This window comes from Felis catus, chromosome X, assembly GCF_018350175.1.
Source record: "Felis catus isolate Fca126 chromosome X, F.catus_Fca126_mat1.0, whole genome shotgun sequence".
Taxonomy (NCBI): domain Eukaryota; kingdom Metazoa; phylum Chordata; class Mammalia; order Carnivora; family Felidae; genus Felis; species Felis catus.
In genome coordinates, this window is record NC_058386.1 from 59432228 (window position 1) to 59457792 (window position 25565).

Sequence of the window (25565 nt, forward strand, 5' to 3'; positions counted from 1 at the left end):
AGGGGGCATGAGAGAGGTTTTTGTATCGGTAATATATTCTGTTGCTTGCTCTAGGTGCTAACTGAATGTGTATGTTTAATTTTTGAAAACTTATTAAGATACACACTTATGGTTTTGTCCTCTTGTGATTATAAACTTCACTACAGATTTTGAAAAAAGCATCTGCAAATAACAGTCACTGTATTAACAGACTGTTAAACAGACTCTTGAACATTTCAATAGAGACAGAAAAGTAAAATTCGATATTGATTCATGTTTTAAGACAAACTTATGAAATTAGAAATATAAGGGAAGCTCCTTAAACCTATAAAGAGAAAGAAAGAAAGAAAGAAAGAAAGAAAGAAAGAGAAGGAAAGAGAAAAAAGAAAGAAGGAAGAGAGAAAGGAAGAAGAAAAGAAAGGGAGAAAAGAAGAAAGCAGGGAAAGAAGGAAGGAAAGAAGGGAGGACAGAAGAAAGGAGGTAGGGAGGAAGGAAGGAAAGAAAACAGTGGAACACAACGAATACATTTTAATATGGAAATGTTAACCCAAAGGGGTCCAATTTTGCCATGTCTGTTCCACTTGTAGTGGACGTCCTAGCCAGTCAGTAAAGGTTTAAGAAACCTGTAAGTTGATTATTGTACTTCTCTTACTCAAAGATTCACAGAAACCTGCAGACGTCTAAAGACAAATTATTAGATATCACAGAGTTTAACACGGTGGCTGACCTTAAGGTCAATACAGTTTTTAAAAATCAAATGGATTTCTATAAATTAGATACAATTAGGAAATGTCATTTTAAACAGATATCAAGTACAAGAGCAACAGTACTCTAGAGTATCTTGGGATATATGCCATAAAAGATGTACAAGATCTGAATGTAGAAAAGATAAACCTAAATAGTAAACTAAAATATTAAAACATTAAAGAAGACCCTCATAAACGGAGAGACATGCCATGTTGGTGACTAGGAAGGCTGGGTGTCATAAATACAGGCAATTCTCCCCTAGCTGATCCATAGATTTAATGAAAATGCAACCCAAATGTGTTGCAAATGAATTTTCAAGGAACATGACATGTTGATTCTAATATTTATACTGGAAGGGCAAAAGGTGAAGAATACGAAAGATACGCCTGAAGATTATGAATAAGATGTGGGGACTTTCCCTACCACACATAGATCAAGATGTCCTGTCAAGAGGTAAAAATTAAGATGGTGGAGTATTGGCACAGGAATAGACAAATTTATCTATGGAACAGACAGGGAGCTCAGAAGCCGAGACATGCAAAGGTGGACCAAAATGACTCCAGGCACATCCAAATGTTCCTCAGGGGTGCAGGATGCCCCCCTGATTGAGAATCCCTGACATAGGAATATGGATGAATGTTAAAAACACACGCTGGATTTTGTAAAAGTAAATTACAGAATACCAAGGACATGAGTTAAAACTGCACGCGCATGTAGTATGTCACATCCAAGGAGAGAAAAGTCTGGGAAACAAGGTTTGGGGGAACGCAAAGCTCCACCTCACTTCAGGAATTACTCACTGGCGGGCTTGGTAAAGCCAGCACGCGGAGAAGTGGGAGGACGGTAAGGGGGCGGGGCTTTGGTGGGTGAGTTCCGGTGGAACTCGAAGCTCATTGGTCGCTGGCCACAGATGTGGGAGGAGCAAGGCAGCGCTGGAAGCTCATTGGCCTTTGTGCGAAGGGCGAGAAAGGGAGAGAGAAGTGGTCTTCCCTCCCACCTCCTGTCACTGCGGCTGGAGGCTGAGGTAACCACAGGCTGGCATCAGGAATACGACCCTCGTTCTCCACACATCTTCTTTCCTCCCTCCCTCCTGCTCTGGATCACCAACCCCTGGTCCTCTCCTCCACCTCAGTGGGGTCCCTCTGCCCGCTCCTGATGTCCAACTCAGTCACCCGCACCCCCACCCCCACCCCCAACCAACAACATTGGAACGCCTGGGGGAGGATCCCCTGCCTCAGACCCTTGACTCCTGGCCTCTGGAACCTGAGGCAGGGCATATGCCCCTGCCTTTGATTTTGATGTGGTAGTGGCAGCGAATGACTGGGCTGCCTTGAGACGGGGTAGTACACCCTGGGTTTGGGGAACAGGGAAGGTGTACCCAAGCATAACTGTTGAAGCGTGAAGAGGATCATGGGAGATTGTCAGGAGGCTGTGGAGGGAATACATGGGTTTGAATGAAAGCAGAGAGGGTGTGTTGGTGGAAGAAAACAATTAGTGCAGCGAGGAGTTGTCTGTTGACCAGATCAGGGTCTGGCATTCCATAGGGGGCCCAACAAGGATCTAGTCAATGACTAATCAAAGGGATGAATAAAACATAATTATGGAAAGAGGGGCTTGGGATTCAGCAACATAATATAATCTCATGGGGTGCAAAGGGGTGTCCGCTTAAAGGGGGAAAAAGAGAATAATTAAGATTACAGTGGGGTGCAGAAGAAGATCAGAATGGGGTGTGAGAGGAAATTCGAACGTAGGATGTACATGAGACTAATAACAGAATTGAGTTCAGGAGCCATAGAGTCACGAGTAGGGAGTGAGTGAATGTGGGAGGTTAGGAAGACAACGGTGGAAGCGAATGCCAGGAAAAATAGGTATAGCAGAGTAGAGGATGACACATGAGAAGGGGAGGGCAGGAATTGTTGAAGGGGGCACAAGAGTGAATGTATATGCCTGAAAATGGGATCTATGTAGAGTGAAGGTAGGCAAGGAGAATGATGATTGGATTGAAAGTTGACAGGAACCATGCCATGAGTTGCTTGGAACGAGGCTTTGCGTGAGTAGGGCCTCCTGGGCAGGAGGCTGTGTGAGCAAGAAGGGTGGGTGCGATCCAATTTCAGCGGTGAGCTGGATGAAGAAGAATCCAGGCACCTCAGGTGGGGATTTTGAAGGGCAGAGGAAGCATGCTGAGGGTAGGGGATCATGTGGCCATCCTGACATCCACTCCTGGCCCTAGAACCATGGATCCCAATGAAATGCCTGCTGTGCCCTGCTGCCACTCCGACTCCCCCACTGGCCTTGAGACCAGAGCCCCATGGGGGATCGAACTTGGCCCCAAAAGAACTGTAAGTTGCTGTGCCCGCTGCTACAACCATGGCCTCAGTGACCAAACCAAGGACCAGGAGCACTCCTGCCCCTTCCAGGCTTGTGAATGTCACAAGTGTGCCTTCTTCTCGTGAGTATGGTGTCTGACAGTGGGGGTGGGGAGGGGGCCTCCTCTAAATGTGACTGACTGTAGACTGGCAATCCCCCACTTTAGGGATCCCTGCAGAGTCTTGCCTGCTGAGAGTGCCTTGAAGAGGGAGCAGGGGGCATGCCTAAAGAGGCACCTGACTCAAGGACTGATAACGAGTGGGGCCTCCCCTCCCAAAGCTCACAGCCATGTCGAGAAGTTGACCATTCAAGGAGGAGTCGTCAGTGAGTGTTTCTGGTCAGGGAGGGCGTCTTGGGTTTGGGTGTAGAGAGCACGAGCAGTGCTGCCACCAGTCCTACTACCCAATTTCGATGTGGCCTTGGCAAGTTACTCCTCAGGGTTTAAGCTGCCCCACCTATAAAACTTTATCAATATGATCTACCAAGTGTTGGTGGGAAGGGGCAATCGGGGTGAGGGGTGGGGGTGGGGGGTGGGGGTGGAAATGGTTCTCGGTGAGATGAGACCTCAGATTGGAGGTGAAGTAGAGTGGGGGTGGAGTGAGGTGGGGTGGGTTCAGGGGGGAAAGGCTCATCTAAAGTGTCCCCAGCTTTCCACAGCTGGGAAGGAGAACATCATGTCCCAGCTTGAGGCCCACCCCTGTGCACGCCCCCCCCCCCCGGGGAAGTAAGGAGAGTCTGAGGGCTGTGAGGAGGTTCCCATCTCAGCCACTGTCCAGACTCTTTTGTCTGTGTCCTGAAGACATGGGTTCCCTCTCTAACCCTACTGCAGCCTGCCATATGACTTTGGGGAAATAATACTCCTCCTTGGACCTCAATTTCCCCGGTTGGAAAATAAAGAGCAGGAACTGGCTGGTCCTCAAGGTCTTCTCAGCTCTGACTGACATTCAGGGCTACTGAATAGCTCTGACATTCTGGGCTACTATCCTCATCACACAACATACCCATGTCTCCTCTCCATGGCTGGCCTGGTGCTGACACTCCACCCTGTCCTCTCGGCTCCTGCAGGCGAGCACCCAAGGAGGTCTGCTGATTGGTCAGGCCCCAAAATCTTTGTCTCTATCTTGGACTCCAGCAGCCTTGAAGATGCAACTCACAACTTCTCTTTCCAGGAAGACCCACAGGACCCCTGCCCTGTCCAGCATGTGCGTAGAGTGAGAAGGACCACGGAGCTAGTTGTATATTGTGTTATTGCATGCCTGGCCTTTGTGCTTGATGCCGTGGGAGATACAAGGAGGAAGTGGAGGTGGCGACCGATGAGCAGCCAGAAGGAGGGGGAGGAGAGAAGGACGAGAAGTGGGAGGAGGAGGAGGTGGTGGTGGAGGAGCAGGAGGAGGGGAGGAGGAGGCAGCATCTCAGACTAGTGGGGAAGGGCAGGGTTCTCCCAGCCTTGACATTTCCTATTTGTGAGAATATGGCCATTTCCAAGCCTCCATTTCCCTAGCAGTGTACTGATGGGGACAATATCATAAACCTATAGCATTGACGAGAGGACTAGGCCACGTTGTGCCACAATGTGGCACATTCCTTCAACGAATGGAGGCTGTTAGTCCTCCATTCAGATGGAGGAAACGGATTGATGGGAAAGAAGGTCCTGCTGAAAGGAGGTCCATGGTGGTGAGGGCCACAGAGCCCAGGGGGGAGTCCAGAGGCCCTTAGAGAAAGCTTCCTGGAGATGAGCCAGGCTGGTCCTTCAAGTTCCATGGGGACTGAGGAATATGGAAGTGAGAACCAGTCCCTGGACAGGACAGTAATCACATCTCTTCAGGTGCCTTGCAGATTAAAATGCAGACACCTGTGATTTCCTACACCCGTCACTGTTGCCCCGAGAGTTTTGAAACTGCTGGCAGGAATGAGTGTCTCAAGAAAGATATACAAGAAAGACATAGAAAGGAAAACAGGCCAAACAGGGGAAAGGACTTGCACAAGCCACAACGACTAATGGCCAGCAGGCACTCAGATTCCCACATCCAGATATTGCAAAATCCTGGCCCTGTTTGTCTACTGGCAGTATGTGTCTGCCAGAGGGTTTGATCCCCTGGCCTCTCCTTCCTTGTTTCTAGATGCTCAACTCTGGTCCTCCAGCCGTGTGCCACCCTTGACCCTGTCCTCACTGCGGCCACAGATCCTGGAAAATAGTGGGGTCCAGGACCCTGGCAGGGGCCAAGCTTAGTGCACGGGAAGGGCAGATGGCCTCAGGATGGGTGGGGCCTTCAGCGGAACCGGGGGCTGAAGGGACAATTGCAGGACGTAGGGAGGCATGGGTTTTCAGTTCCCATCCTCTCACACCCTTTCCATTGCAGGGTCCTGAGGCTTCTGACCAGGACTCAGTTTCTGCCTCCTCAGAGTGGCAGCGGAAGCTGGAAGCCGCTGAGGCTCTGCTGATGCTGAGAAACTCTTCTCAGGCATCTTCTGGCTCCATCTCCCTGCTCCAGCCCTGCGTGGCAGCAGGTAGCCTGGTCCTTGAAAGGAGAGCACAGCACGGGGTGGGGATGGTTGGGAAATGGGACGGCGCTGTGGTAAGTAGGGCCTATCTGGGAGGTCTGGGTTGGTGGGTTGAACCTCCTTGGGCCTGGGGAACCCAAGCTCCTCAGCCTGATGTCAGAGATGGCAGGTGATGGTTGCTCAGTGAATCGTCAGAGCTCTGTGCTCATCAGGAAATGCCCAGTGCATTTGGTGTCAAGAAACAAGGAAACTGAGGCCCAGAGAGTGGCAGGGACTTGCCCTGAGGCATGCAGCATATCAAGTGGCGCGCCCAGGTCTCCTCACTCCCATCCCAGAGCTTTCTAGTCTGACCCCTGCAATCTGTTGTGGTGGGCAGGATATACATAGGTGATAAGAGCCTAGGCTGGAGGGAGATCTGGTCTCTGCCTCCAGTCTACATGTGGAGCCTGGATGCCTTCACTAGTTGTGTTTTGTGGCTAAATTTCAATGTTGAGCCTGGAGAGGAAGGATCAGAGGAGCGATAGAATCCTGGGAAGGTTGAGAGGGAAGGCTGGGCACTCCCAGACCAAAATGCTGGATGGGGTGTGGTGTGTGAGTGAAGCAGCAACATTAGAGGAACTGCTGGAACAGAAAGGGATGAGGCTGGGGAGGCTACTGGTCACCCAGGTCTAGAATGCCAGGCCTAGGGCCTAGACCAGAAACTGTGGGTGGTGAAGAGCCCGGGAATGTCTGAGCTAGAGAGGAGTATATTCAATTATCCCGGGCTTGACAAAAAAAAAAAAAAAAAAAAAAAAAAAAAAGATATGTGGTGACTTTGATGGAGAGATTGGAGGAGGCAAGACCCAAGATGAACACATCAGCGAGGAAGAGTTCTGTGCTGTAGTCCAGGTGACAAAGCCTCGATTGGGTGGAACAAAAAAGAGGGGAGAGCCAGGAGGGGAAACGGATGTGACGTGGCTCTGATGCCTTCCTTTCTATCTGCAGCTCCTGCTGGAGATGAAGGACCCCAGCCTTCTAGCTCCTCTCTCGGACCCAGGCCAGCCAGCTCCATTTCTCTGCCTGTTGGACATCTGGGGTGCATCTTCCTCTTGAGCTAGAAACCCAGAAGAGGAGGCCTCACCAGAGTACTTCCTATTCATGCATTTGCAAAATGCTTAAAGTCCAAAATGCTTAACATGTTTGTTTTTTTAACCTCTAGGTTCTTTCATAAGCTTTTCAGACTCTTTTTATGATATGGGACAATTCCTTGGCTGAGAGTGGATATTCTTGTACCACCATCCCTTAATGCCTAGATTCTGGGGCCTTTTTATGTCTCTTATGAAAACAGCATCATGGGGTCTAAGCTGATCAGTCTCTAAATAGGGTTCTGTGGGAGGTCATATGTTCATATGCCAGAGTTTTCATTTGACTCGTGATTGCAAACATACCCATGCACTCATGCATGTATGCATGCTTGTCAAAATATAAGGGTGTTTTCATTTTGTGTCTAGGTTTGTGTGTGTGAACAAATAATACATTCTCGTTGTTGTAAGGCACTGCGATATAGGAGTTGTTTGCTACCACAGTATAACGTAGACTCTCCTGACTCTAACAGACTTGTTCAGTTTACTTTTCTAAGTGAGAATCACCTTACTCAATAACTGGGCTTTCTTAGCATGACAAGACAAGAAAATGGTAGCGAAAAAAGGGGGAGATGGTGAGGGGGGTAAGGGTTTTACTCATTTAGCAAGGAAGTGCCTACCTTCTGCCTGGCATAGACTGCTTCCAGCTGTCCAGAGGGCCCCAAATTGGGTTGTCTTCAGGGTCAAGCAGGTCTTGCGAATGAGCAGAGCAGGACTGATAGGCTCTGGCCAACTGACAGTGCATGCTCTACCTTAGGGGCCAGCTGCCACCTGGCTCCAGCCAATTGTTGTCATGTAGGGATGTGGACTCTTCATTGCCACATCTCCTGATTTTTCAAGAGAAGATGGAATTCTAGATTTCTATGTAAAATATCTCAATTTTAAAACACTGGCTCTGGTTTCCTGTACGTGGGCCAAAGAAAACATCCATTCAGGCCAACTATGGCCAAGTGAATGCCAGTTCGATTCTAGTCGAATGTGTATTTTACAGTGGGGGGCACTGAAGGCAACCAGGGCCAGAAGAATCAAAGAGGGGACATGAATTAGACCCAGAGTCTACTTTTGAAGGACCCATGAAATATGAGGAAGAATCATTATCATTGATTTTGTGCCCACTGTATGCTAAACACATAGAGCCTCACAGCAGCTCTCTGAGCTAAGCATTATTACCAGTATTTTACCTATGAGGACACACACTATATGAGTACAAGTAACTTGCACAAGTGTTTTAGGGGAAATTTGTAGCCACAGATGGATAGAGGAAGACTCCCCTCTCTTTGCCAGGCCCTAAATTAGCTAATAATTTTATAAATTTTAAAGACTAAATTCTATAAAGTAGCAATTACATTACCTGCATTATATATTTTTTTTAATTTTTTTTCAACGTTTATTTATTTTTGGGACAGAGAGAGACAGAGCATGAACGGGGGAGGGGCAGAGAGAGAGGGAGACACAGAACCGGAAACAGGCTCCGGGCTCTGAGCCATCAGCCCAGAGCCCGACGCGGGGCTCGAACTCCCGGACCGCGAGATCGTGACCTGGCTGAAGTCGGACGCTTAACCGACTGCGCCACCCAGGCGCCCCACCTGCATTATATTTAAGACAATCATAATACATACTCATCAATCTCTCATTACTTTTCCTACATCCTGATAGTATATCTATGTACATATACCATTGAGTGAAAGGCTCAAAACTTGAAGCAGCAGACATCCAGTGAGAAGAGTCTTCCAAAAATAGTTCTTTTGTTTCCTATTCAATGTAACAATATGTAGTAGTGGATCAGATCTTATGTGCACTGAGATCAGATCTCGGTCCTCTGCTGATGTTCCAAACAAAGAAGGACCTGGAGACCCCGCCCAGAAGACGGAAAGCTCCACTGGATATGCCCAGTCGCTGACTATTTCCCATTGTGTTTTCTCCCTCCTCCCATGCCTCCCTCATTTTTACCCAAGACGACTGATGGTGATGACATCTGATAACAACTTATGCTTTCTTGTTTCAGGCCTTGAGAAGTCAGGCTTCTTATATTCCTTATCTCATGCCAGATAAACATGCAAGGTCACTCAGCACATAGGGCAAGACTGATGTCCATCTCATGCTTTCCTTCCTTCCCTGATTTGCTACTTAAATCAGTGATCCCGAGACCCCTCCTCGCCCAGTATTAGATAAACAAGGCCACACTGTCACAGAGGAAGGAAGCAGTGTTGCCTGGAAAAGGCCCAAAACCCTGCTATGCAGTTGTGTCCTAGGTGCACCACGGTCCCACAGCTGAGTTGGTAAAGGAGAAAGTGTATTTGGGGTTAAAAGTTGTGGCATGAGAAGAGGGAAGAAAAGAGAAATAAGGTGATGGAGATTGGGAGAAGGAGTCAGCCCCCCTTCCCTGTACCGTTTCACTTTTCTGAGTCCCACCTGCCCTTCTACACAGAGCCTCTTAGGCCTGATATCCATGCATCCTCCCCCGCACCCCACAAATGCACGCGTGCAAGCACATGCGTGTACGTACACTGCCTTATACCTTTTTTAAAAAGTCTCTTAACGGTGGCATATTATGGGCATCTTAGGACTTTGTCACAAATATCAAATATCCAGCCTTTTTTTTTTTTTCATGAACCATGCTTAGTCATGTACTACTCCAGTTCACAGATTTAAAACATCACTTTGTAAGGTAGTGTACGTTAGATCTTGACTCTCATGTGTTTTACAACAACACCAGTTGGATCTGAGGATATCCACCACGTCTGCAGATCTGCAGCATCTGCAGAGTGCATCAGTTTCAACCAGTGGTATGCATGCAAATGTGTAACAACAGGCTCTCTGGGGAAGGGGGTGGGTTGGGGGAAATGCCCTGCGTTGTAGCATTTGCCAATTTCACGCTACTGACCTCATGTCAATTAACGCAGAGTTGGGAAAGGATGCATTTCCACCATTCTGATGCAATAAATGTACATAACCTCAAGATGTGGGAAAAGTGATTAGAGGCTGATGAGTTTTGAGTATGTATTATGATTGTTTTCAATATAATGCAGGTAATGTAATTGCTACCTTATAGAATTTAGTCTTTAAAACATCTGTGTTCAACAGCTGGCTCGCAAAATTCCCGAACAGTTAAGTTTGCTCTCATGTTCCAGTAAGAGCCCCCTCCAGCATTCCACTACTTTCAACCCTTGCCCAGAAAGGCACCTCTCCCCAAAGCAGGTCACACAAACACTACAGGGCCATAAAGGCCTGATACCTCTGGTTTCTGAGCAAGAACAGCTTAACGGGTAGGACAAGTATTAATTGATAATGAAAAAAAAAATGGAATGATCTGGAGCAAATATTGAGCAATTGGTCAAAAGTGTTTGTGGGTGAACGTGCATTCCCAGAGACAGCCAACATTGGGTAGAAGTGAGAAGTGGGGACACCAGGGTAAGCAAAGCTCATGCAGGGAGTGTATTCAACAGATTCCTTAAAGGCTCAAGGAATGGGGCAACTGGTATTACCTGGCCATCAGATCTGTATCTCTCATCAGAGAGACAGACATTCAATACATTCCCTCCTCCTTAGATAAATGCTGCGTAATCTATACAAACTCCTCCACTTTGCCTTTTCTCATGTAGAAATATGGCCTTCATTGTTACGTATAGGAACTATGTTATACAGCAGATCTCTAAAGCACACTCATCTTGAATAACTGTAATTTTATACCCATTAAACAACAGCTCTCCATGTCCCCTTTTCCCCCCTCTCCTGGCAACCACCGTTCTATTGTCTGTTTCCATAAGTTCGACTATATTAGACGCTTTGAATAAGAGGTGAAGTCCACGTAAAAATATGTCAAGAGGGTAAATCTCATGTTAAATTTTCTTTTTTTTTCATGTTAAATTTTCTTCTCACAAGAAAGCAAAATAAAAAACAAACCAAAACACAGTAATAAAAGGACACAGAAAAACTTCTGGAGGTGACGAATATGTTTATTACATTGATCGTGGAGACGGTTACACAGATGCCCAAACTCATGAGATTGTATACACTAATATGTAGTTTGGGCTTTTTTTTTTTTTTTTGGTATACAATTATACCCCAGCAAAGCTGAGACAACAATATCCTTGAGATCACTCCATAGTGCTCCATAGAGGCATCTCCCACTCCTTTCAACAGCTGCAGAGTATGCCATTGTGTGAACAGACCATGATTTAGTCAGCTAATCTTCTATTGATGCACACCTTGGTTGTTGCTATTATGGCTATTACAAATACACCCACAATGAATAGAATTGTGACATAATCTTTAGCAATGTTTCTCAATGTATCTTTGAGGTTGATCCCTAGATGTACTACTATTGCTGAATAAAGGGTGAAAACACACGTAATCTTGCTCATTACTGTCACATTCCCTTTCATAAAGGCTGTGGCATAGCAACCAACAGCCAAAGCAATCCTCAATAAGGAGAGCAAAGCGGGAGATATCACACTTCCTTATTTCAAAGTAGATTGCAAAGCTATAGTAATCAAAACAATATGTTGCTGGCCCCAGAACAGGCACATAGACCTATGGGACAGAATGGGGAGCCTGGATGTAAACTCAAGCATATGCAGTCAGCTAATATTTGACAAGGGAGTCAAGAATAGTCAAGGAGGAAAGACAGTCTCCTCAATAAATGGTGCTCCTCAATAAAGGAGACAGTCTCCTCAATAAAGTGAAACTTCACATGCAAAAGAATGAAATTGGACCCTTATCTTGTTCCATCTGCAAAAATTAACTCAAAACAGAACAAAAACTTTAGAGTATATATAAGACCTGAAATGGTAAAACTCCTGGAAGAGAACATAGGGAAAAATCTCCTTGACATTGGCCTTGACTATGATTTTATAGATGTGACACCCAAAGCACAAGCAACAAAAGCAACAGTAAACAAGTGTATCTACATCGAACTAAAAAGCGTCTGCTCACAAACATCATTTGAGTGAAAAAAGCCCAGAAAGAAACAATATGTACTCTATAATTCCATTCATAAATTGTTAAAACTGTCAAAGTCAATTTACAGTGATGGAAGTTGGCATAATGGCTCCTCAGGCAAGGGGCTGTACGATGTCCTACTTCTAAATATGTTTGTGGATGCATGGGTGTGTCATTTTGTGAATTCAGGTACACACTTTGATTTGTGTAATTTGTGTAGATAGGTTACGCTTTACTAAGATGTACTTAAAATTTAGGAAAGAAACGCGTTGGAAAGGCTAAGTGGAAAAGACAAGAACAAAAGAGTAGTGGACAGTTAGGGTACACATGGGTATACAACATTTGGTATTTTAATGTGCAATATTCTAGTTGTTTCATATTGCATGATACACTAATAACTCCATGAGAACAAAAACTGTACCTCCTTCATTTTTACATCCCCTGAATGTCCATAATACTGTAAGTCAGAGTAGTTATCAAAAATATATATATTTAACAACAATTTTTGAATGTTCTATTCACAGCAAAATTCTCTGCAAGGAATATGATAAATGAACAAATAAATTTCTTCAATGAAAAGATAATAAAAAGTTTCCACACAACCACATGAATGATCAACAAAATGAAAAGGAAACCTACAGAATATGAGAAAATAACTACTACAACTCAAAAGTAAAAGAACAAACAATCCAAATAAAAAATGAAACAAAGTACCTGAATAGGGATTTGTCATGGTTACTTTTCTCTATTATCCTGTTGTCATCAAAGGACTTCCTCTATATGATTCAACTTGTGAAATTTGTGCATATTTTCTTTTGTGGCCCAATATCTGATCAATTTTTCTAAATGTTATCTGTGTGTGTGTGTGTGTGCGTATGTGTAATGGGTGCACATTGTACATTTTGTGGATGTGATGTTTTATAAAGTCCCATTGTTTCATGTTTGCTAATCAAGTTGCTCAAATCATCTATATCCTCATTGACTTTTTTTGTCTTTCGTCAATTACTAAGAACAGTGTCAAAACATCAACCACAATGATTGCAGATTTGTGAATTTCTCATTGAAGTTCTGTAGGATTTTACATTAATGTAGTTTTGACTATGCTACTCCTTATATACCAGTTTCAATTATATAACTTCTTGGTACATTGTGTCATTCCTAAGTCTTTTTTCTAAAATAATGCATTTTGCTTAAAGTTCTTTTTGCTTGGTATCAATAGAGCTAAACCAACATGGTGTGTCTGTTATTTCACATCCTTTTAATTGCAAAGTTTCTGTATGCTTATGTTTTGAAGTGTGTCTCTTGTGACACGCATATAATTTGATTTTCCTTTTCTTGTCCAGTTTGCGTTTTCTTTTTAACTACCTTTTACACTTCATGTATTTACTGTCTCATTTGTCTATTTTCCATTTATTCCACCTCTTCCTGTTTCTACCACACTGCCCCCCCCATCCTATCCTTGCTTTCTTTTGGATTGATTATTGTGTTGTTTTGACATTCCACTTTTCCTGTGTATTTGCTTGTTATTGTGAACACTATTTTTTAGTGGTTACCATAAAAATTACCATGTGCCTCCTCAACTTATGAAAGTCTGACTTTCATACTTTTACCATCTTCTTGGACAATACAAGATCTTAAAACATTTTATCTTTATTTATTTCCCTCCTTAATTTCATGGCATCTTATAGTATATTTAAATTATACTTAAAGCCTAAGATATTATTATCATTGTTATTATTATTTTATACAGTTGTATCTATTTAGAGTGACTATAATATTTATTATTTTATTTGCTCTTCTTTCCTTCTTGCATCTCAGAAATTACATTTGGTTTCATTTTCCTTCTACCCTTTCAAATTTTCCATAGTGTGAAGGTGGTTTCTTATTGTTTTGTTTGGTATTTCCCTGATTAACAGTTGGGGTGGATGTGCTTTCACACTTTTTGGCTGTTTATGTTGCCTCATCTGTGAATTTCCTATGAATTGCTTCTTTGAAATACTTTACCCAAACTGAGGCACATGGGTGTGTGAAAGGGTAAATTTAAGCATTAGCAAAGAATATTGAGATTGCTGTGGAACCGGACTGTGTTCTCTTTCCTTCAGGTGTGGTTGAGCTGCTATGAGTATAGATCTAGGGATCTGTGGGTCTGGGATAAGGGGGTGGGCAGGTGGTCATGGGCCCGTGGGTCCCAAATGGTGATGATGCAGCCACATGATCAAGATGAGGGGGTCTAAGATGGAACTGTAACATGGAAGGCACAGTGATGAGGGAGCCTGTGAGGGCAGCATGGTGGACTCTGACAGCTGTTGGGGCAAGTGAAGAAGGCAGTCAGTTGTCTGGTAGACTCCTTATCTCTGTGCCTCTGGCCTATTGGGGCACTCAACAAAAGAGAGAAACAATGTATAGGTGAAGCAGAGCCTGCTGACTCAGTTTCCTGGATGAGCAAATTCTGTCACTAGGCTGACTGAACTTGTGTGCCTCCTTCCAGTTACCATGATTGGAAGGTATTGATTCCTCCCATCATAGGCCCACAACGTGTGGTTGTCACTCCTTTTATGATATTAGCAGTTGTTGGTGATCATTGACTAGATCCATGAAATTCATTGGAAGTTGTGTATTTCTCATATTCTGCTATCATTCTATCTTGATCATCCTGAAGGACACTTTGGTAAAACAAATACCCAGTCTCCCATGTTATTTATCAGTTATCAAAATTATGGGTTAATTTCCTAGCATTCCCCATTGGTGCATAATTATTTTTGTAATGGTGTGACTATTAAATGTGTTTCAGGTCATTAGAGTTTTTATCTTTATGGATGCTCACATTATCTCATCTTTGGTTAGGTGGATATATCCTTTTGACCCAGTCCGGGTAGTTTTGGTGGCTTTTTCCCTACTGGTATGACAAAGTGTTCCAGGCTCATTTTGTGCTTTTCTTCTTCCAAATCTGGAATCGATCATTTCTCCAAGTTTCCTTGGCTACTTTTAGTGGGAAATGATTATTGGGATATCACAGTATGGGCAGTACTTGTGTTCATTGCTACCAGAATGGGCATTGTTTCTAGGCCCTTTGCATTGGATTCTGGCTGCCATCACCCACCTCAGGCCCTCCTTGCTGTGATGAACAGTTTGGACCCACCATCCTCTCCACTTTGCACAGGCTCTTGGCTTCTGCATCCTTACAGCTTAGAGGGGAGATGTGCTCCCTTTGCCAGCTCTGGTCCCACAGAATCCTCACTGGTTGTCTCACTGCAATTACCCTTGTTCTCCCACACTAGGAAGAGGTGTTTCCTTTCTTTGTTAGCTTGGGCAAGCCTCTTCCCTTCCAGGCCTCAGTTTCTACACCTGGAGAGCGAAGAAATTGGAATCCCATCTCTCTGAGCCCCTATCATCTTATCCAGCTGCTGTTAAGGTAATCCCAGTTTTCTGAACAATAAAAATATCACTGTCTTGTTTGAAGCATGGAGAACCCTGTGAACTAAGGGGCTTGACAGAAGAAATGGTGATCTTTGTGGACGACTTCCCCTCGGACCTGAAGGGCAGGGGGCACTCAGGACATACAGTCTCTACACTGGGAGGTCCTTGGCATCCTCACAGGACTCTGGAGAGGGGTTCTTTAGGAAAAGCTTCTCAGGCATCCCAACCCCTCCTAACCCTGCCACCTCCTTAGGGAGACCTCCAACCAACCCCTAAGAAAGATGACTTCTAGAGGGTATCTGGAAAGCATAGATAGCCCTTAGTCCTTATCTGGGGAGAGGTTTTTGCTTTTGGCTTTTTACAACAGGAAAATGTAGCCTCTGTCTTCCAGGTACTTACTCCTTCTCAGGCTCAGCAAATAAAGTTCCAATCCCAGCAGAGGTGTCCTATCCTGGTAAAGTCACCAGGAGAAGGGCCACTGGAAAAGGGGTCAGCTGGTCAGCTTTTAAGTCAAAGCTTTAACCCTTCACTATCCTCATAACCTTGGGCTGGGCACCTAGCTCTCCTGATCTTACTTCTAACCAGTTTGGGAAGTAGTCATGGGATCACTTATGAACAAATGTAGAGTCAGAGGTCCAGTACTGACCCCTGGTTATTTTATCCTTTTTAACACCAGGATCCCCTACTTGAAATGCTGAGGGTCAGTCCTGATGCTGGGAAATTTTATTGTTTTGCATCTTTGTATTTTGTGTATCCCTCGGCTAATTTTTGGAGATACAGTTGATTTTACTACTTCTGTGTTTTAACCTCCATACTGACTTTCTGAATGTTTATTCTACTATCTTTGCTATATGTTTGCTTTTAACCCTTAAAATTTTTCCTTTCATCATTTGCTTATGTCTACTTATAACTTTGTCTTTCCACTTAAAGAAGTCTCTAACTTTTTTTTGTAAGGCTGGTCTAATGATGATGAACTCCTTTATCATTTGTCTGGGAAACTATTCATCTCTTCTTCAATCCTGAATGATATCCTTGCCAGATAGGGCATTCTTCATTGTAGGTGTTGTTCCTTCAGCACTTTGAGTATATCATGCCACTCCCTTGTGGCTTGAAAAGGTTCTGCTGAAAAATCGGCTTATAGCCCTATGGAATTTCCGTTGTATGTAACTGTGTCCTCTTGATGCTTTTAATTTTTTTTTCTGTCTCAACTTTTTACCATTTTAATTAATATGTATCTTGGTGTGGACCAACTTGGGTTCATCTTGTAACACAACATTGTATTGATTAAACTATACACATTCCAAACAACAATGCACATTTCACGACAACACATACAAAGAAAACTGAATAGGAAACTTTTCAGACTGTTACACATCAGTTATAGGAGCATGATAATATGAATAAAAGGGACTCATTGAATGAATAAAATAAAGGAGAGACCTTGGGAAGATCAAAGGCAATAATGTGTTACTAACCCAGGGGTTTGTTTATTTATTTTTTATTTTTTTAATATGAAATTTATTGTCAAATTAGTTTCCATACAACACCCAGTGCTCATCCCAATAGGTGCCCTCCTCAATGCCCATCACCCACTTTCCCCTCCCTCCCATGCCCCATCAACCCTCAGTTTATTCTCAGTCTTTAAGAGTCTTTTAGTTTGGCTCCCTGCCTCTCTAACTTTTTTTCCCTTCCCCTCCCCTATGGTCTTCTGTTAAGTTTCTCAGGATCCCCATAAGAGTGAAAACATGGTATCTGTCTTTCTCTGTGTAACTTATTCCACTTAGCATAACACTGTCCAGTTCCATCCACGTTGCTACAAAAGGCCATATTTCATTCTTTCTCATTGCCATGTAGTATTCCATTGTGTATACAAACCACAATTTCTTTATCCATTCATTAGTTGATGGACATTAGGCTCTTTCCATAATTTGGCTCTTGTTGAAAGCGCTGCTATAAACATTGGGGTAGAAGTGCCCCTATGCATCAGCACTCCTGTATCCCTTGGGTAAATTCCCAGCAGTGTTATTGCTGGGTCATAGGGTAGATCTATTTTTAATTTCTTGAGGTACCTCCACACTGTTTTCCAGAGTGGCTGCACCAGTTTGCATTCCCACCAACAGTGCAAGAGGGTTCCCATTTCTCCACATCCTCTCCAGCATCTATAGTCTCCTGATTTGTTCATTTTGGCCACTCTGACTGGCGTGAGGTGATATCTGAGTGTGGTTTTGATTTGTATTTCCCTGATAAGGAGCGACCTTGAGCATCTTTTCATGTGCTTCTTGGCCATCTGGATGTCTTCTTTAGAGAAGTGTCTATTCATGTTTTCTGCCCATTTCTTCACTGAATTATTTGTTTTTTGGGTGTGGAGTTTGGTGAGCTCTTTATAGATTTTGGATACTAGCCCTTTGTCTGATATGTCATTTGCAAATATCTTTTCCCATTCCATTGTTTGACTTTTAGTTTTGTGGATTGTTTCCATTGCAGTGCAGAGATTTTTTATCTTCATGAGGTCCCAATAGTTCATTTTTGCTTTTAATTCCCTTGCCTTTGGGGATGTGTCAAGTAAGAGATTGCTACGGCTGAGGTCAGAGAGGTTTTTGCCTGCTTTCTCCTCTAGGGTTTTGATGGTTTCCTGTCTCACATTCAGGTCCTTTATCCATTTTGGATTTGTTTTTGTGAATGGTGTAAGAGAGTGGTCTAGTTTCATTCTTCTGCATGTTGCTGTCCAATTCTCCCAGCACCATTTGATAAGAGACTGTTTTCTTTTCCACTGTATATTCTTTCCTGCTTTGTCAAAGATTATTTGGCCATACTTTTGTGGCTCTAATTCTGGGGTTTTTATTCTATTCCATTGGTCTATGTGTCTGTTTTTGTGCCAATACCATGCTGTCTTGATGATTGCACTTTGTAGTAGAGGCTAAAGTCTGGGATTGTGATGCCTCCCGCTTTGGGCTTCTTCTTCAAAATTACTTTGGTTATTCGGGGCCTTTTGTGGTTCCATACAAATTTTAGGATTGCTTGTTCTAGCTTCAAGAAGAATGCTGGTGCAATTTTGATTGGGATTGCATTGAATGTGTACATAGTTTTGGGTAGTATTGACATTTTAACAATATTTATTCTTCCAATCCATGAGCATGGAATGTTTTCCCATTTCTTTATATCTTCTTCAATTTCCTTCATAAGCTTTCTATAGTTTTCAGCATACAGATATTGTACATCTTTGGTTAGGTTTATTCCTAGGTTTTTTATACTTCTTGGTGCAATTGTGAATGGGATCAGTTTCTTTATTTGTCTTTCTGTTGCTTCATTACTCGTGTATAAGAATGCAACTGATTTCTGTACATTGATTTTGTATCCTGCGACTTTGCTGAATTCATGTATGAGTTGTAGCAGACTTTTGGTGGAGTCTATCGGGTTTTACATGTATAATATCATGTCATCTGAAAAAAGCGAAAGCTTGACTTCATCTTTGCCAGTTTTGATGCCTTTGATTTCCTTTTGTTGTCTGATGGCTGATGCTAGAACTTCCAACACTATGTTAAACAACAGCGGTGAGAGTGGACATCCCTGTCGTGTTCCTGATCTCAGGGGGGAAAACTCAGTTTTTCCTAATTGAGGATGATATTGGCTGTGGGCTTTTCATAAATGGCTTTTATGATGTTTAAGTGTGTTCCTTCTATCCCAACTTTCTCGAGCGTTTTTATTAAGAAAGTATGCCGAATTTTGTCAAATGCTATTTCTGCATCCATTGACAGGATCATATTGTTCTTATCTTTTCTTTTATTAATGTGATGTATCACATTGATTGATTTGTGAATGTTGAACCAGCCCTGCATCCCAGGAATGAATCTCACTTGATCATGGTGAATAATTCTTTTTATATGCTGTTGAATTTGATTTGCTAGTATCTTATTGAGAAATTTTACATCCATATTCATCAGGGATATTGGCCTGTAGTTTTCTTTTTTTGCTGGATCTCTGTCTGGTTTAGGAATCAAAGTAATGGTGGCTTCATAGAATGAGTCTGGAAGTTTTCCTTTCCTTTCTATTTTTTGGAATAGCTTGAGAAGGATAGGTATTATCTCTGCTTTAAATGTCTGGTAGAATTCCCCAGGGAAGCAATCTGGTCCTTGACTCTTATTTGTTGAGACATGTTTGATAACTGATTCAAATTCTTTGCTGGTTATGGGTCTGTTCAAGTTTTCTCTTTCTTCCTTTTTGAGATTTGGAAGTGTGTAGTTGCTTAGGAATTTGTCCATTTCCTCCAGGTTGTCCAGTTTGTTGGCATATAATTTTTCATAGTATTCCTTGATAATTGCTTGTATTTCTGAGGGATTGGTTGTAATAATTCCCCTTTCATTCATGATTTTATCTATTTGGGTCGTTTTCTTTTTCTTTTTGAGAAGCCTGGCTAGAGGTTTATCAATTTTGTTTATTTTTTCAAAAAACCAACTCTTGGTTTCATTGATCTGCTGTACAGTTTTTTTAGATTCTATATTGTTTATTTCTGCTCTGGTCTTTATTATTTCTCTTCTTCTGCTGGGTTTCGGGTGTCTTTGAGGTTCTGCTTCTATTTCCTTTAGGTGTGCTGTTAGATTTTGTATTTGGGATTTTTCTTGTTTCTTGAGATAGGCCTGGATTGCAATGTATTTTCGCCTCAGTACTAGCTTCACTGCATCCCAAAGCATTTGTGTTGTTGTATTTTCATTTTCATTTATTTCCATATATTTTTTAATTTCTTCTCTAATTGCCTGGTTGACCCATTCATTCTTTAGTAGGGTGTTCTTTAACCTCCATGCTTTTGGAGGTTTTCCAGACTTTTTCCTGTGGTTGATTTCAAGCTTCATAGCATTGTGGTATGAAAGTGTGCATGGTATGATCTCAATTCTTGTATACTTATGAAGGGCTGTTTTGTGACCCAGTATGTGATCTATCTTGGAGAATGTTCCATGTGCACTCGAGAAGAAAGTATATTCTATTGCCTTGGGATGCAGAGTTCTAAATATATCTGTCAAGTCCATCTGATGCAATGTACCATTCAGGGCCCTTGTTTCTTTATTGATCCTGTGTCTCGATGATCTATCCATTGTTGTAAGTGGGGTATTAAATTCCCCTGAAATTACCACAGTCTTATCAACAAGGTTACTTTTGTTTGTGATTGTTTTATGTATTTTGGGGGCTCCCATATTTGGCGCATAAACATTTATAATTGTTAGCTCTTCCTGATGCATATACCCTGTAATTATTATACAATGCCCTTCTTCATCTCTGTTAAAGCCTTTAATTTAAAGTCTAGTTTGTCTGATAAAAGTATGGCTACTCCAGCTTTCTTTTGACTTCCAGTAGCATGATAGATAGTTCTGCATCCCCTCACTTTCAATCTGAAGGTGTCCTCAGGTCTAAAATGAGTCTTTTGTAGACAGCAAATAGATGGGTCTTGCTTTTTTTTGTCCATTCAGATACTTTATGTCTTTTGGTTGGAGCATTTAGTCCATTACATTCAGTGATATTATTGAAAGATATGGGTTTAGAGTCATTGTGATGTCTGTAAGTTTCATGCTTGTAGTGATGTCTCTGGTGCTTTGTGGTTCTTGCAACATTTCACTCACAGAATCCCCCTTAGGAACTCTTGTAGGGATGGTTTAGTGGTGGCGAATTCCTTCAGTTTTTGTTTGTTTGGGAAAACCTTTATCTCTCCTTCTATTCTGAATGACAGGCTTGCTGGATAAATGATTCTCAGCTGTATATTTTTTCTGTTCCTCACATTGAAGATTTCCTGCCATTCCTTTCTGTCCTGCCAAGTTTCAGTAGATAGGTCTGCCACAAGTCTTATCGGTCTCCCTTTATATGTCACAGTTTGTTTATTTCTAGCTGCTCTTAGAATTTTCTCTTTATCCTTGTATTTTTCCAGTTTCACTATGATAATGTTGTGCAGAAGATCGATTCAAGTTACATATGAAGGGAGTTCTCTGTGCCTCTTGGATTTCAATGCCTTTTCCTTTCCCAGATCAGGGAAGTTCTCAGCTATGATTTGTCCAAGTACATCTTCAGCCCCTTTCTCTCTCTCTTCCTCTTCTGGAATTCCTATTATACGGATATTGTTTCATTGCATCACTTAGTTTTCTAATTCTCCCCTCATACTCCTGGATTTTTTTTATCTCTCTTTTTCTCAGCTTCCTCTTTCCATAATTTATCTTCTAATTCACCTATTCTCTCCTCACCTCCATTTTATTTTGCAGCTCATTTATAGCATTTTTAGCTCCTCCTGACTATTGCTTAGCCCCTTGATCTCTGTAGCAATAGAGTCTCTGCTGTCCTCTATACTTTTTTTCAAGCCCAGCAATTAATTTTATGACTATTATTCTAAATTCTTGTTCCGTTATATTGCTTAAATCATTTTTGATCAATTCGTTAGCTGTCGCTATTTCCTGGAGTTTCTTTTGAGAAGAATTGGCACCTGTCTGGGGTACTTGCACACTGCCAGGCTTGTAGTTTTGCTTTGATGGGATCTGGCGTATTAGCCAGGGTGGATTCGCAAAGTGCACAGGGGCCGGAGGGGCAGGCTTAGCTCGCTTTGCCTTTGGTGCTCCCCTGTGGGGCGGGGGGCCCTGCAACACCAGGAGGGAGGGAGGCAGGGCCATCGGAAGGCTGGATCCACAGAAGCACAGCATTGGGTGTTTGCACAGTGCAAGCAGTTTCCTTGATGGGAACTGGCTCCCTTTGGGATTTTGGCTGGGGGATGAGAGAGGGAGATGGCACTGGCCAGCGCCTTTGTTGCCCACTGAGCTGAGCTCTGTCTTCCAGGGCTCAACACCTCTCCCTACCAGTGTCCTCTCGCCCTCCCGCTCTCCAAGCAGAGTTGCTAACCTATAACATTACAAATGTTAAGTCCCACTGGCTGTCAGAACTCATGCAATCCGGCCCCTCCACTTTTGCAAGCAAGACTCGGGGGCTCTGCCTTGCCGGGTGGGCTGCCCCTCTAGCCGCCCCCCCCCAGCTCCCTCCCACCAGTCCCTGTAGTGCGCACCACCTCTCTGCCCTTTCTACCCTCTTCCGTGGGCCTCTTGTCTATGCTTGGCTCTGGAGAGTCTGTTCTGCTAGTCTTCTGGTAGTTTTCTGGGTTATTTAGGCAGATGTGGGTGGAATCTAAGTCATCAGCAGGACACAGTGAGCCCAGCGTCCCCCTACACTGCCATCTTCCCGATGATCCCCATGGGTTTGTTTAATTTGATCTCAGTTTTTGCAGGTGGGAGTCAAGCAAACAAAATGAAGTCAAAATAATGAGTTGACCTTTTTCCTCCAGAAATGGTGGATTAGGTAATTGAGAATATCTTTTCCACAGAGACAATATAGAAAATTGGTACCCACCATGTCTCCAAATGGCTCAAATAGCTAGCCAGATAGTGAAAAATTACCAAACCCGATCCTTGAGGATATCTAAATGGACAGCTATGAGCCTGGTATTAAATATTAGATATTTAACAAATTGGGAATAAAAAGCTGAGTGCTGAACAGTGCTCTTTACAGCCTCATGAGGCTTGTATGACAAAATAAGAGTCCAGAGCCTGCCAAGGGTAATGGTGTTGGTGAGGGACACTAACAAAGGCTGCATTCTGGGTTTAACAGTGAACAGGAAATAACAGTGCATTCAAGATTGTGGACCAGCATTAGGGAATCTCAGTAGTCCATAAAATCTTTTCTCTGACATCAGGTGTATATAATTGCAGAATGCTAATGCTGTAAGTTTCTGGAAGCAGCAACAGAAAATCATCTGAGGAAGCATTTAAAATCAACCACAAGTTGAGATGAAATTTATGAATAATGTTTCAAAGAAACTATCAAACATACACTCCAAAAAATATATGAAGAGAGTAAAAATGAATGAGATTGAGAAAACAACAGACCTTAGATCTACAAAAGTTCTTGCTGTTGGAATTTTGGATGCACAACTAAAACACACACACCACACACACACACACACACACACACACACACACACACAAAGAGTTATGCTTACTATGTCCAATAACCTAAAAGGAAAGAATGACAATATTGACAGAAAACAAATGCATAAAAGTGACACAAAAATTTGAAAAAGAGCTAGTTACAATTTTGGAACCATGAAATGGATTAAATGATGCAGAAGTGGAGTAACTGATACCATGAAATGGATTAACATAGGTAATTCTGAGGTGTTTTACAACACCAACAACCAGTTCTCTGATTCTGCAGACACAAATTGGGTTTTCAACAGTTCAATTAAGTTCTCATACTTACTACCCTGAGTCAGTGCGGACTTCATGCCTCAGTCCCCCAAGAATGTTTCCAACTTCAGATGCCAGTCACAAGTCTTAAGCTTCCCAAACTTCTCACCAACTGGTTATGTGTCAGGTCTGGTAATTCTATAGAATGGCTCACAAACTCAGAAATATACTACTCTTACATTTCCTGATTTATTATAAAGGATATTATATAAAAATACAAATGAAGAGCAGAATGAGGAGGTACATAGGACATGATCTGGATGGATCCCAAATGCAGGAGCTTCTTTCCGCATGGAGTTGGGCTATGCCACTTTCCTAATATGTGGATGTGGTCACCAACTCAGAAGCTTTCTGCACTCCATTGTTTAGGGGTTTTTATGAAGATTTCGCCACATAAGCATGATTAATTAGTAACTCAATCTCGAGCTCTTTTCCCTTCTTCCAAGGTTGGGAGTGGGTGTAGAAATGAAAGTTCCAGGTTTCTTACCAAGGTTTGATCTTTCTGGAAACCAACTTCCACTCTGAAGCTACTATCTAGGGGCCTGCCAGGAGTTACCATATTAGAACAAAAGGCAAACCTACCACCCAGGAAATTCCAGGGGATTTAGGTGCTCTGTGTCAGGAACTAGGGATAAAGACCAACTATATATTTCTTATTATGTCACATAAATCAAAAGATTGGTTGGAAAGAAGATTAAAATGTACAAAAGAGAATGACATGTAATATGTTAGAAATACAACCGTTGAGGGGCACCAGGGTGGCTCAATCGGTTAAGTATTGACTTCAGCTCAGGTTATTATCTCACAGTTCATGGGTTTGAGCCCTGTGTCGGGCTCTGTGCAGACAGCTAAGAGCCTAGAGCCTGCTTCAGATTCTCTCTCCCTCTCTCTCTTCCTCTTGCCTGCTTGTTCTCTCTTTCTCTCTCTCTCAAAAATAAATACACATTTAAAAAAATTACAAACAGTGAAATTAACAACAGGTAAAATACAGTACCTAGAATAAAGCTTGGAGACACAAATGATGTAATACAGAGAAGAGAGGGTAGAAGATTCAAGTATAAGGTCAAACATATTTATCTGTGTCTTTAAGGAAAGAATAGAGAGAAGTAGTGTTTGAAATAATGGAGGAGCATTTTCCAATACTGACCAAAGAGGTCAAGCCATAGATTGAAGAAGCTCTGCAAGCCTCAATAGGCTAAGAAAGCCATGCTAAGACATACAATAATTGTACTACAGAAAATCAGAGACAAAGAGAAATCTAAAAAGCGGTGAAAGAGAAAAGGTACATCTACTTCAAAGAGACAACAATTAGGCCTATAGGTAACTTCTTAATAGGAAGTACGCAAATCAAAGAAAATGGGTAAATATTGTTAAGGGTCTAAAAGGAAGTACTTGCCTGCATAAATCATGGGAATAAAAGTCACAGCATAGGGAATATAGCCAATGATACTGTAATAGCATTGTCTGGTGACAGAAGGTAACTACACTTGTGGGGAGCACAGCATATAATGTATAGAGAAGTTGAATCACTACGTTGTACACCTGAAAATAATGTAACATTGTGTGTTAACTACACTAAAAAAATACTTTAAAAAAAGTCATTTGCTACTGTGGCTCTCAGTCCTGACCTTAACATCAGAGTCCCTGGAAGGGTTGTCCAAAATGACTGCTTATATAATTTGTGGAGTCCAGAGTAAAATGAAAATGCTGGCCTTGTGTTCAAAATGTTAGGGGAAAAAGCCTTTCAAGGTAGTAAAATATGAAGCTTTTTCTTTTTTAACCATGACCTCTCTTTCTCTGTCTCTCTGCCCATCTCTTGATGTGTCTTGAAATTTTTACTTGCCTAACATTATCCTAAATAAAAAATTATACCTTAAAAAAACAAACAAAAATCCTACGACATTAACTGAACCAAAAAATATATTCATTTTTGTGAATCAGAGGACACTATCAATACAGTGAAAAAGCTACCCATGGGGCTGTGGGGAAAATATTTGGAAATCACATATATGATAAAGGATTGATGTCTAGAATATATAAAGAACACCTACAAATCAACAACCAAAAAATAAATACCCAATGCAAAAATGGGCAAAAGATTTGAATAGACATTTTTCTAAGGAAGATATACACATATCCAATAAGCACATGGAAAGATGCACAAAATCAGTAATCATCAGGAAAATTCAAATGAAAACCACAGCAAGACACCACTTTACACCCATTA

The 25565-nt window shown here is 42.4% G+C and overlaps 1 protein-coding gene across 1 annotated transcript; it reads left to right on the forward strand.

The window, feature by feature from the left end:
- The first annotated feature begins 1556 nt into the window (after window positions 1-1556).
- On the forward strand, window positions 1557-8146 carry DMRTC1B (DMRT like family C1B). The gene is made up of 6 exons (XM_023249330.2): window positions 1557-1750; window positions 2957-3175; window positions 3260-3417; window positions 4159-4295; window positions 5454-5601; window positions 6580-8146. The coding sequence occupies exons 2-6, from the start codon at window positions 2961-2963 to the stop codon at window positions 6690-6692; spliced, it is 771 nt and encodes a 256-aa protein (XP_023105098.2). The 5' UTR covers window positions 1557-1750; window positions 2957-2960; the 3' UTR covers window positions 6693-8146.
- Window positions 8147-25565: the final 17419 nt, after the last annotated feature.